This window comes from Gadus macrocephalus, chromosome 7, assembly GCF_031168955.1.
Source record: "Gadus macrocephalus chromosome 7, ASM3116895v1".
NCBI classification, from domain to species: domain Eukaryota; kingdom Metazoa; phylum Chordata; class Actinopteri; order Gadiformes; family Gadidae; genus Gadus; species Gadus macrocephalus.
Window position 1 is genome coordinate 25370767 of NC_082388.1, and position 13311 is coordinate 25384077.

Below are 13311 nucleotides of genomic sequence, written 5' to 3' on the forward strand. Positions count from 1 at the left end.
ACAGACAGGTTGGCGGCGGGGTTGGCGGTCTTCTACCTCTTAGTTCTCCTCCCTGCGGGGTGGTCTCCCTCAGGTCCTCCTCCTCCTCTCCTCCAGCACCTCCTCCGTGCTCCTGCTCCCCCTCCTCCTCCCCCTCCTCCTCCCCCTCCTCCCCCGGGGTGAGGAAGGAGGCGGCGGCCAGCGGGGAGCAGGGAGGTGAGAGGGAGGAGAGGGAGGAGCGGGGCGACAGGGAGCCGACCGACAGCGGCGGCGGCGTCTCCGTCAGCCTCAGCGCCTGTAGCCGTGACGACCCCGCCTCCGGGGACCCCTCGGGGTGAGGCCCCGCCCCCGGCCCCGCCCCGCTCACCACCTCGTGCTCGTGGATGGTGGTGATGGCCATGGAGGGGCGGAACCCCCCCCCCAGCAGCAGCTCCAGCTTGTTCTGCAGGTCGGGGTCCATGTCGGGGGGCCGCTCCAGGTACAGGTCGCTGAAGCTCAGCGAGGAGGTGGAGCCTAGCGAGGAGGTGGTCGCCAGGGAGCCCCGGCTGCTGCCCGACGAGCAGGACAGCGTGCTGGCCGACAGGCTGGGGGGCAGAGGTCAAAGGTCAGGAGGGGGGCAGATATTAGGAGACAGGCTGGAGGGAAGGGGTCAGGCGACAGGCTGGGGGTCAGAGGTCAAAGGTCAGGAGGGGGGCGGGGGGCAGATATTAGGAGACAGGCTGGAGGGAAGGGGTCAGGTGATAGGAAGCAGGCTGGGGGTCAGAGGTCAGAGGTCAGGAGGAGGGGGGGGGGGGGCAGATATTAGGAGACAGGCTGGAGGGAAGGGGTCAGGCGACAGGCTGGGGGGCAGAGGTCAAAGGTCAGGAGGGGGGCGGGGGGGGCAGATATTAGGAGACAGGCTGGAGGGAAGGGGTCAGGCGACAGGCTGGGGGGCAGAGGTCAAAGGTCAGGAGGGGGGCGGGGGGGGGCAGATATTAGGAGACAGGCTGGAGGGAAGGGGTCAGGCGACAGGCTGGGGGTCAGAGGTCAAAGGTCAGGAGGGGGGCGGGGGGGGGCAGATATTAGGAGACAGGCTGGAGGGAAGGGGTCAGGCGACAGGCTGGGGGGCAGAGGTCAAAGGTCAGGAAGGGGGCGGGGGGGGCAGATATTAGGAGACAGGCTGGAGGGAAGGGGTCAGGCGACAGGCTGGGGGTCAGAGGTCAAAGGTCAGGAGGGGGGGGGGGGGCAGATATTAGGAGACAGGCTGGAGGGAAGGGGTCAGGTGATAGGAGGCAGGCTGGGGGTCACGGGTTAGGCGACAAGCTTGGGGTCAGAGGTCTGATGTTTTGAGACATGTGGAGGTCAAAGGTCAGCTGTTAGACAGGCTGGAGGTCAGATGTGGCGACCGAGGAGTCAGAGCTGACTGTAGAAACTGATCAGGATAAGGAATGGCGGCACACAGAGCCAACAGTGTTGCCTCGGCAAGTCAAACAGCTTTACTCATGTATGACAACAATGCCACCTATTAAGATAATCATTATGATCATATGTCAACTAAAGCTTCAGCATGAACGCATCTCTAAGAACTAGACCAACTGGTCGCGCAAATATTTACACACACTCTTAGGCAAGCATACATTTTGAGGTGAGTGTGTTTGTGTGGTTTTTTTGGGCACTTCTGGAGCTATGCAAGTGTGTCGGCACTTTTTTTGAGGCTGCGCATTTGTGCTAGACCTTTTGTGCCGTGTGTGCTTTGTGTCTGTGTGTGTGTCTGCGTGCATGTCTGTGTTTGTTTGTCCGTGTTTGCGTATCCGTGTTCGTGCATTTGTGTTTGTGCGTGCGCGTCTGTGTGCGTCTGTGTGTGTGTGTTTGTGCGTGCGCGTCTGTGTGCGTGTGTGTGTGTGCGTGCGTACCTCTTCAGCTGGGTGTGTAGCGAGGCAGCCAGGCGGACAGAGGACTCCAGGTCCCGGACCAGCTTGTTCCTCTTACAGTGGAGACGCAGTCTGCACACACAACCACAAGGAGCATGAGGAGGAGGAGGAGGAGGAGGAGGAGGAGGAGGAGGAGACAAGGAGCAGGAGGAGGAGGAGGAGGAGGAGGAGGGGGAGGGGGAGGGGGAGCATGAGGAGGAGGATGAGGTGGAGGGGGAGGAGGAGGAGGAGCATGAGGTGGAGGGGGAGGAAGAGGAGGAGGAGGAGGAGGGGGAAGATGAGGATGAGGAGGAGGAGGGGGAGGGGGAGGAGGAGGGGGAGGAGGGGGAGGGGGAGGATGAGGAGGAGGAGCAGGAGGAGGGGGAGGAGCAGGAGGAGGGGGAGGAGGGGGAGGAGGGGGAGGAGGGAGGAGGAGGGGGAGGATGAGGAGGAGGAGCAGGAGGGGGAGGAGCAGGAGGAGGAGGAGGGGGAGGGGGAGGAGCAGGAGGAGGAGGAGGGGGAGGGGGAGCAAGATGGGGAGGGGGAGCAAGATGGGGAGGGGGAGGAGGGGGAGGAGGAGGAGGAGGGGGAGAAGGGGGAAGGGGAGGAGCAGCATGAGGAGGAGGGGGAGGAGGGGGAGGAGGGGGAGGAGGAGGGTAAGAGACTACGGTGTTTGGGCAGCAGTGGGGTCTTAGCTCTTGGTGAGGGTCTTAGGATGGAGGCGGAGATATTGTAGTTCCTACCTCTTGGTCAGAGCCTTGCTCTGGGTGTGAGTTAGGGTGGAGGTGACGGAGGTGATGGAGGGTGTCTCACCTCTCGGTCAGGGCCTTGCTCTGGGTGTGAGTTAGGGTGGAGGTGACGGAGGTGACGGTGTCTAACCTCTCGGTCAGGGCCTTGCTCTGGGTGTGGCGCGCGGCCTGCAGGTCGGTCTCCAGGCGTTTCTTCTGGCTCTCGATGCGCTGGGCGTCGCTGGGCTGCAGGTGGCGCGGCGGGCGGGCGTAGCTCAGCTCCTTCAGAAGCTCCTCCTTCTCGTTGATGAGGATCAGGCGGTCGCGCTCCGGGTCCAGCAGGCCGGGCCACGCCTCGCTGTCCAGCCGCGCGATCTGCACCTCGACGCCGGAGATCCTGCAGGAGGAGTCATACTGGTCACACTCACACCGTCTACCCACCGCACCGTCCGTCAGAGGATGACGGAGGGCGTGGCTGACGGATAATAATAATAATAATAATAATAATAATAATAATACATTTAATTTAGAGGCGCCTTTCAAGACACCCAAGGTCACCTTACAGAGCATATAGTCATCATTCAAAACTATGTAAAACAGACTAGGAATAAAAGGAAAACAGAGGTTAAACATGAAGAATAATAATAATTAATAACACTCAAAGACGCCTAAAGTGAAGGGGGGACCTCACTAACCACCACCAATATGTAGCACCCACTTGGGTGATGCACGGCAGCCAATCGGTGCCAGAACGCTCACTACACACCAGCTTGAGGTGGAGAGTTAGGGATGAGGTGGAGAGTGAGGGAATAGAACATTTAAACACTATCGACCATATTTAAACACTATCGATCACATTTAAACAATATCGACCACATGTAAACACTATCGCCCACATTTAAACACTATCACCCACATTTAAACACTATGGACCACACGTAAACCCTATCGACCACATTTAAACACTAACGCCCACATTTAAACACTATCGACCATATTTAAACACTATGGACCACATGTAAACCCTATCGACCACATGTAAACACTATCGCCCACATTTAAACACTATCACCCACATTTAAACACTATGGACCACACGTAAACCCTATCGACCACATTTAAACACTAACGCCCACATTTAAACACTATCGCCCACATTTAAACACTATGGACCACATGTAAACCCTATCGACCACATGTAAACCCTATCGACCATATATAAACACTATCGACCACATTTAAACATGTAAACCCTATCGACCACATTTAAACACTATCGACCACATTTAAACACTATCGACCACAAGTAAACACTAGCAACCATATTTAAACACTATCGACCACATTTAAACATGTAAACCCCTCTCGACCACATTTAAACCCTATCGACCACATTTAAACCCTATCGACCATCAGGGGGATGGGGGAGTGGTCTTTGCAGAGGCATACGTCAGCCGAGCCCGAGCATACGCGATCTGATTGGATGACGGATCCGTCGCTGCCTGAAAAGTTGGACATTTTTTAAACTTTCTTGACGGAGCCGACGGAACGGATGGACCCACAATGCATTGCGGCTCCGTCCCATCAAAGTCAATGGGATCCGTCCGAGGGGTTACTCCCACTAACGAGGGGGACAAAACAAACAAACAACGAGTTGGAGCTAACGAGTTTGAGCTAACTGACCCTAACGCGGAGGAGTTAACTAACACTAACGAGGGTGAGTTAACGAACTCTAACGAGTCGGAGCTAACGAGCACAGACTGACCCATCAGTGGACAGCTGTGTTTATAATGCTGCTGGCGTAGGAGGAACGCAGGGAATGAGGTGAATAAGGATGTGGACAACAAGGATGTGGACAACGAGGAGGTGAGCAAGGAGAGGATTGAGTAGGTGCCGTACCTCCTCTTGGCCTCCTCATATTTGAGACTCAGGCGAACCTTCTCGGCCAGCTGGTTGTTAGCGCTGCTGCCCACCTGAGAACACACACGCACACACACACACACTTAGATACATACTAATGACGAAAGGAAAGTGAAAAATGTTTTCCCTAAGGGGACAACTAATAAACTAACTAATACACTCACACTTCTTTACACACTTGGAGCACAGATACACTTAGATATACACTAATATACACATGCCCGCAATTAGATATGTACTACATTGATATGTACTACATCCATAGATAAGTACTACATACAAAGTACACATATACAAAGATACATATATACATAGATATGTTCTACATCCATAGTTAGATATATACTACATACATGGATACAAAGTACGTATACAAAGATACATATACAGCGATTTGTACTACATCCATGGACACATACTTAGTCGGAGAGCACCCAGACCTCCACACATTAGGCTGAATATTAAAAAGGGATCAGAGACCCCAGCCACACATTATCAGATTACCCCCGTCAGGGATTATGCGGGATTACGGCGGATGTGCGCTGACCTCGGCGGGGATGTCTGTCTGCGAGCCGGCCTCAGAGTAGAGGCGGGGCAGGGACAGCTCCGAGGGCCCCAGCGACAGGCTGCTGCCCCACAGCTCCTGCTCCGAGCCCGAGTCCAGCGGGAAGCCGTCCTTCAGCACCGCCAGTTTCTGGAGAGGAGACGCACGTCAGCTCACTGTCCAACCCCTAACCGTCTCTGTACTGTCTAACCCCTGCCTGTCTCTCTACTGTCCAACCCCGAACTCTCTGTACTGCCTAACCCCTACCTGCTCCTTTATGACCTGTCTCTATACGGTCTCACCCCTACCTGTGCTGTCTAACCCCTACCTGCTCCTTGATGACCTGTCTGTACTGTCTAACCCCTACCTGCTCCTTTATGACCTGTCTCTATACTTTCTAACCCCTACCTGCTCCTTAATGACCTGTCTCTGTACTGTCTAACCCCTACCTGCTCCTTAATGACCCGTCTCTGTACTGTCTAACCCCTACCTGCTCCTTAATGACCCGTCTCTGTACTGTCTAACCCCTACCTGCTCCTTAATGACCTGTCTCTGTACTGTCTAACCCCTACCTGCTCCTTAAAGACCTGTCTCTGTACTGTCCAACCTCTACCTGCTCCTTAATGACCTGTCTCTGTACTGTCTGACCCCTACCTGCTCCTTAACGACCTGTGTATGAACTGTTAACCCCTACCTGCTCCTCAATGCCCTGTCTCTGGATTCCCTGTCTAAGTAACAGTTACAGTAACCAGTGTTTGACCGCTGCCCCTTCAGTCTGTATTCCTCTTTAACACCCTCTCGAGTGGCCGCATGCTATAAACTTTCAAAATAAAAGACCTACAGGGTGTTTAAAGACCTCCACGATTATCTGTTATCACACATACACACACACTAACACTAATTCATCCACACAAATCAACACAGACAGACACCAACACAAATCAACACACACATACACACAAATCAACACAGACAGACACCAACACAAATCAACACACACACATACACACAAATCAACACAGACAGACACCAACACAAATCAACACACACACATACACACAAATCAACAAAGACAGAGACCAACACAAATCAACAAAGACAGACACCAACACAAATCAACACACACACATACACACAAATCAACAAAGACCCAGACACAAATTCTCAAAAAAAATCAGCTGTCAACTGCAGCCGGGGAGAAGTGTGTCTGAGAGCATAGGGGGGGAGGGGGGGGGAGAGGGAGGGAGAGAGGGGGAGAGAGAGAGAGAGCGGTAGGGAGTGTATGTGTTGCCGACCTGTATGAGGGCTTGCTTCTCCTTCTCCCCAGAGGAGATGGCGTCCCTCAGGGAGTGCACCTCCTTCATGATGGCCTCCGCCTCCTGGGGCTGGTAGCCCTGGGGACAGCTGGACACCTTCAGGTCGATCCTGGAGGAGAACCACATCAGTACTGGCGCTGGTTCTACTACTGATACTAGCACTCCTCATATTAACTAGCGGCCCTGAGGACGAACAACACCCACCCTTTCAGAGTCTCGAATCCCTGCTGTTTAAACTGCAGCTCCTGCTTCATAGACGACAGGTCTCTCTTCAACCGGTTCACCTGAGATAAGGGGCAAGAGCGAGGGGGAGAGGGGGGAGGGAGAGAGAGAGACAAGGGGGGGGGATAAAAGGGAGGGGGAGAGAGAGAGGGAGGGAGAGAGAGAGGGAGGGAGGGAGGGAGGGAGGCAGGCAGAGACAGAAAGGGAGAGAGAAAGTGAGGAAGGGGGAGAGAGAGAGGGGGAGAACACAGAGAAAGGGAGGGAGACGAGAGTGAAAGACAAAGACAGAGACAGATAAAGAGAGAGAGAGGGAGGGAGGGGGAGAGAGAGAGACACAGAGAGAGGTAAACGGAGACAGACAGAGAGAGAGAGAGAATGTTAACGCGTGCTGCCCGATACAGCAGTATGGATTATTACCCAATTTGGGGATTGGTTCTTATTGATATTGATATGATTGATATGTTGATCATCTCTCACCCTGCTCTTAGCAGTGATGATCTCCGCCTTCAGGATCTCTGGATCGTAGCGGCTGGACGAGGACGAGCGAGAGTTCACTACAGAGAGAGAGACAACAGATAACCTTAGTTCACTACAGAGAGAGAGAGAGACAACAGATAGCATTAGTTTACTAGAGAGAGAGAGAGAGAGACCACAGATAGCATTAATTTACTACAGAGAGAGAGAGACCACAGATAACCTTACTTCACTACAGAGAGAGACAACAGATAACCTTACTTCACTACAGAGAGAGAGAGACCACAGATAGCATTAGTTTACTACAGAGAGAGAGAGACCACAGATAACCTTACTTCACTACAGAGAGAGACAACAGATAACCTTACTTCACTACAGAGAGAGAGAGACCACAGATAGCATTAGTTTACTACAGAGAGAGAGACCACAGATAACCTTACTTCACTACAGAGAGAGACAACAGATAACCTTACTTCACTACAGAGAGAGAGAGACCACAGATAGCATTAGTTTACTACAGAGAGAGAGAGACAACAGATAACCTTACTTCACTACAAAGAGAGACAACAGATAACCTTACTTCACTACAGAGAGAGACCACAGATAGCATTAGTTTACTACAGAGAGAGAGAGACAACAGATAACCTTACTTCACTACAGAGAGAGACAACAGATAACCTTACTTCACTACAGAGAGAGACCACAGATAGCATTAGTTTACTACAGAGAGAGAGAGACAACAGATAACCTTACTTCACTACAAAGAGAGACAACAGATAACCTTACTTCACTACAGAGAGAGACCACAGATAGCATTTGTTTACTACAGAGAGAGAGACCACAGATAACCTTACTTCACTACAGAGAGAGACAACAGATAACCTTACTTCACTACAGAGAGAGACCACAGATAGCATTAGTTTACTACAGAGAGAGAGAGACAACAGATAACCTTACTTCACTACAAAGAGAGACCACAGATAGCATTTGTTTACTACAGAGAGAGACCACAGATAACCTTACTTCACTACAGAGAGAGAGAGAGAGACCACAGATAACCTTGATAGGCAATAGAAAGCCTGAGTCATTCTCAGTGTGTGTGTGTGTGTGTGTGTGTGTGTGTGTGTGTGTGTGTGTGTGTGTGTGTGTGCGTGCGTGCGTGCGTGCGTGCGCCTCCTTACAGCTGGTCTGCGAGGTGCTCTTGTTCCTCCAGGTGTCGTGCAGGAGCTGGTACTCCTGCTGGGCGAGGAGGAGCCGCTGCTCCTTCACCTGGTAGATCTCCTCCTGGGCGCTGATGGCGTGGTGCGCCACCTCCAGGTACTCCCTCAGCATCACCTCCTGCTCCTGCTGCCACTGGGCCCGCGGGTCCTCCAGCTGGGTGCTCTCTGGGGGGGGGGGGGAGGAGGATGGGGGAGGAGAGGGAGGACGGGGGGGGAGATGGGGAAGAGGAGGAGGAAAAAGAGGAGGAGGGGTGGATGAGTAACATGTCATTACTGGTGTTGTCGTCATGGTTACATGTACTTACTGGTGTTGTGGTTGTCATGGTAACATGTAATTACTAGTGTTGGGGTCTTCATGGTAACATGAAGTTACCGGTGTTGTCGTCATGGTTACATGTACTTACTGGTGTTGTGGTCGTCATGGCGTCATGGTTACATGTACTTACTGGTGTTGTGGTCGTCATGGTAACATGTAATTACTGTTGTTGTGGTCGCCATGGTAACATGTACTTACTGGTGTTGTGGTCGACATGGTAACGTGTACCTACTGGCGTTGTGGTCGTCATGGTAACGTGTACTTACTGGTGTTGTGGTCGACATAGTAGGCCCCGACCACCGGGTCGTAGGCCTCCTCCCAGCCGATGGGAAGTTCATCTCCGATACAGTCGGCGAAGGACAGGGGTTTGGTCTGCCTGGAGAACACACAGGAAGATTATCACCGGGACGATAACCATCGGGAATACTACTACCGGGAGTACTATCATCAGGAATACTACCTCCAGGAAAACTACCACGAGGAATACCATCACCAGAAATACTACCACCAGGAATACAATAATGGGTAAAACTATATGGAATAATAATCAAAATATTGATTTGGATATTTGGATATTTACCCAAAGGAATTGGATAATAAATTATTATTGTATGAAACTGTGTGTTGGAGATAATTCATGTGTAGTGAGGTCTTGTAACCTCAGACAGAAAGACACACACACACACACACGGTTGCCACAGTTATTCATCAGTACCAAGAATGGAATGCCAGAACTCCCCCCAACCGCCTGCATTCCATCACACACACACACACACACTGCACACGCACAACCATAAACACACACTCCCCACAGACACACTCAGTGTAGCCTCAGTGTAGCCTCAGTGTAGCCTCAGTAAAGGGCATAAAAAAAAATAATAATCGTTCCAGTTACCGACCGACCCTGTCAATTTATGTGCGACCCAAATTATTTTATGAGCTTTAAAATAAATGAATAAATAAATACATTTAAAAGAAAAAGTTTGGATGCAAACTATAATTACGTTTGTGTACAGCACCACCTACAACTGCCTATCATTCGCTGCCGCTGGAAAAAATAAAATAAAAAAATAAAATAAATTCCCTACCTACCGATGTCCTCAACTGACAACCAACAGGAACCAAACTTTTTTTTTTTATAGATATATATACTGTATAACTATATAGATATTTATCTATATATACATTATCTGATTCTCAGGGCACAGTTGACATCCGTTTAAAGTACTCATGCAATTCAGCAATTCTTGTTCCTAAATAATCCCGTTGACACCTTGAGTGTAGCAGGTGCAGCAGCTAGCGCTTCGTCAGAGGACAGGTGAGTCCAGCCCGTTCTCCATCGCTGGACGAGGGCAACGAAACACGAATACCCAGAAGTAGGTCATAGGGCCGTCACCAAGATCCATAGGTAAGATTGACAGCCCTTCACTACAGTGGACGCCATTTGGTAAGCTATGCTCGATAGCAACAGCTAGCATAGACAAATTTCAGCACCAGCTGACGAATAAAGTTCATATCATATATATATATATATATATAGCATCAAAGCCTAACTGCTAGGGAGCCTTGGTTTGAAGTAAGTGTGAGCTGTCATGGCTACCAGAGATAACCTAATAACTTTGCATTGCTTATGGTTGCCGAGATGTTGAACGTAGGGCGATGACCACAGCCACTAACTCTAGTTACCAAACCACCAGAGCCACCTTATCAAACATCCTCATACCAGGTTGGTACGAAACTGATAAGAAAATGCAAGCTCATTGTTTGAGCTTGCAGTGAGTCAAAGGCAGCCATTGCAATAATCCCTAGTAATGGATGGACAAGTACCCCACTGCATCACTATATCAAAGTCACACTCCAGGATGTTGGGTTTTTCAGGGAGAAAAAAAACCCAGGGAGAGGGACTGAAGTCCCAGGCAGAGGGCCTTGAGACCCAGGCAGAAGGACTGAAGACCCAGGCAGAAGGACTGAAGTCCCAGGCAGAGGGCCTTGAGACCCAGGCAGAAGGACTGAAGACCCAGGCAGAAGGACTGAAGTCCCAGGCAGAGGGCCTTGAGACCCAGGCAGAAGGACTGAAGACCCAGGCAGAAGGACTGAAGACCCAGGCAGAAGGACTGAAGACCCAGGCAGAAGGACTGAAGACCCAGGCAGAAGGACTGAAGTCCCCAGGCAGAAGGACTGAAGACCCAGGCAGAAGGACTGAAGACCCAGGCAGAAGGACTGAAGACCCAGGCAGAAGGACTGAAGTCCCAGGCACAGGGCCTCAAGACCCAGGCACAAGGCCAGAAAACCCAGGCAGAGAGCTTGAAGACCTGGCGAACTGGTGGGGGGGGGGGTCAGTTGGTTAGAGCGGCCTGGCACTCAACTCCTACTCAGCTAAGAGGGCTAAGGCAGCAGGGGAGACCAGATACAGCCTCGCTGGGAGTCTGGCCAGTTATCTTCTTGTGCACAGGACGATGAGGATACTTATTTGATGTACATCTTTTCATTTCATGGCTACCTTCTTTACACTAAAGTATGGAGCGTAGTATCAATAAGAGTATCAATGAGTATCAGTATGGACAAGCACTATCAGTATAGATATCAATCACATCCTCAGATAGATACCCTGACCCCAACATGTGGTTCCTAGAGCTGCAGTGTCTCTCCACCAGGGGGCAGCATTCATCTGGTGGCTGCTCCACTAATGCTTGTGCTCACTTTGTTGTTGCCCTGCGAAATACTCAATATTTAAATATTGAGTATTTATTAAGTGCTTTATTCCACAAGCCTGAATACAAACACATAAGAACAGCACATACGCACAAACACACACACCCCACATCCACACAAACATTTATCACTACATACTCACAACCACAAACATCCCCACACACTCACACACCAAAGAAAGCATTGTGAAGCAAACTGGATCCTTTACTGCTCAATAATGAATGAGACTCAGAGAGGGGAGATCCCCATTAACACACACACACACACACACACACACACACACACACACACACACACACACACACACACACAGAGACAGAGACACAGAGAGAGAGAGAGAGAGAGAGGAGAGAGAGAGAGAGAGAGAGAATTTCTCCCAGTCCTGGTGGTTTGAGACTGGGAGGTCAGTCCTGATGGTTTGACTGGGAGGAGATCATTCCTGATGGTTTGACTGGGAGGAGATCAGTCCTGATGGTTCTATTGGGACCAGGTTAGTCCTGATGGTTTGAGACTGGGAGGAGGTCAGTGCTGATGGTTTGACTGTGAGGAGGTCAGTCCTGTGTAGTTATCTGGAAGCAGGTCAGTCCTGATGGTTTGACTGGGAGGAGGAGGTCAGTGCTGATGGTTTGACTGGGAGGAGGGCTTGTGTCCAGCTAGGGGTGCATCTTGTGTTCAGCGTCAGCAGCAGGAGACCCTGGCCCAGGCCCCGTTCCGCCTGCTGACTGAGCGGAGCCCAGCACTCTCACCTAGCCGCCGGGAGCTAGCCGCACGACCGGTTAATCCGGTTTTACTGGCTGGGAAAGAATGTGCGTGCACATTTCAGCTGAACGCACGCGCCCACAGGCATGTGAGTGAACCACCCCCTGCTGGGACCTCAAACGCCATGGTAATGCCACCTGTCAAGGCTGGAGGTGGCTAACATGAAACTAGCGAGGCAGCATAGCTAACTAGGCAGAATATCTAACCAGGTAGCATAGCTAACTAACCTGGTTAACTAGGTAGCATAGCTCACTGGCTAGCATAGCTCACTAGGCCACATAGCTATGCGGTGAGTCAGAGAGTGCAATTTACATTCCTCACCTCTTTTATTATCAGGCATTCAAATATGTTTCATAGGTGTTCAAGGTTCAAACCACCTCACCCCCCCTCCCCCCCCCCACCACACAGCTCCATCTCTTGTTTAATGCTCTCATTCATCGGTCTCTCTCTATATCTGTACAAGTTCAAGTTCGATACGCTTCATTGGTGTGAACTTCACGCGAACATGGAAACAAAAATATAAAAACAACATTGCCTTGAACAAAACAAAAACGTCTCTCCTCTCACCCCCTCTCTCGCCCCCTCTCTCTCTCGCCCCCTCTCTCCCGCCCTCTCCCTAAACCTCCCTCCCTCTCTCTCTCCCTCCCTCCCTCGCTCGCCCCCTCCCTCCCTCAACGTGGTGACTGTCAGATAACATTCCATTCAGCTGGTAGAATGTGTTGGGTGCGTCACCACAGGGGTTGGAAGGACAATATGGCAGACTAAGGAATGTACAAACACAACAGACTAACCAGGAAACCACAGATATCTTAAATTACCGGAACAATCTCTACTCCTGATGCAACCCACAGATACCTTCAATTACAGGAACAACCTATTTTCTTTCATGATGGAACCCACAGATACCTTCAGCTACTACAGCAACAACCTCTTCTCCTGATGAACCCAAAGATACCTTCAGCAGATATCTTCTCCTTATGGAACATTGAATAACATCACACCATAGTCCTATCTTCAAAATGTAAAGATAGGATGAAAAGCCAGCTACGAAAGTTACCATTCGTCTTCATGCTCTCAGTTACTTCAGCATTAAGTTACAAATTACTTTGTAACTTTAAGGCAGAAGTCATCTGTTGATCTGTTGGCCTGTCATACGTGGGCCTCCGCTGACCGTAGGCCTGTATCGACAGTAGGCCTGTCATATCATGTGGGCCTTTCCGTCGATCATAGGT

At 50.9% G+C, this 13311-nt stretch overlaps 1 protein-coding gene across 1 annotated transcript in view; it reads right to left on the reverse strand.

Moving 5' to 3' along the window:
* Positions 1-13311, reverse strand: part of wwc1 (WW and C2 domain containing 1) — a 30421-nt gene that overhangs the window by 10712 nt on the left and 6398 nt on the right. The window contains exons 2-11 of the mRNA XM_060057630.1: positions 8875-8984; positions 8254-8457; positions 7076-7152; positions 6581-6660; positions 6356-6485; positions 5064-5210; positions 4496-4569; positions 2748-2993; positions 1872-1961; positions 37-563 (exon numbers count right to left, since the gene is read on the reverse strand). Coding sequence (XP_059913613.1) covers positions 37-563; positions 1872-1961; positions 2748-2993; positions 4496-4569; positions 5064-5210; positions 6356-6485; positions 6581-6660; positions 7076-7152; positions 8254-8457; positions 8875-8984 — 1685 coding nt within the window. The remainder of the gene's footprint in view (positions 1-36; positions 564-1871; positions 1962-2747; positions 2994-4495; positions 4570-5063; positions 5211-6355; positions 6486-6580; positions 6661-7075; positions 7153-8253; positions 8458-8874; positions 8985-13311) is intronic.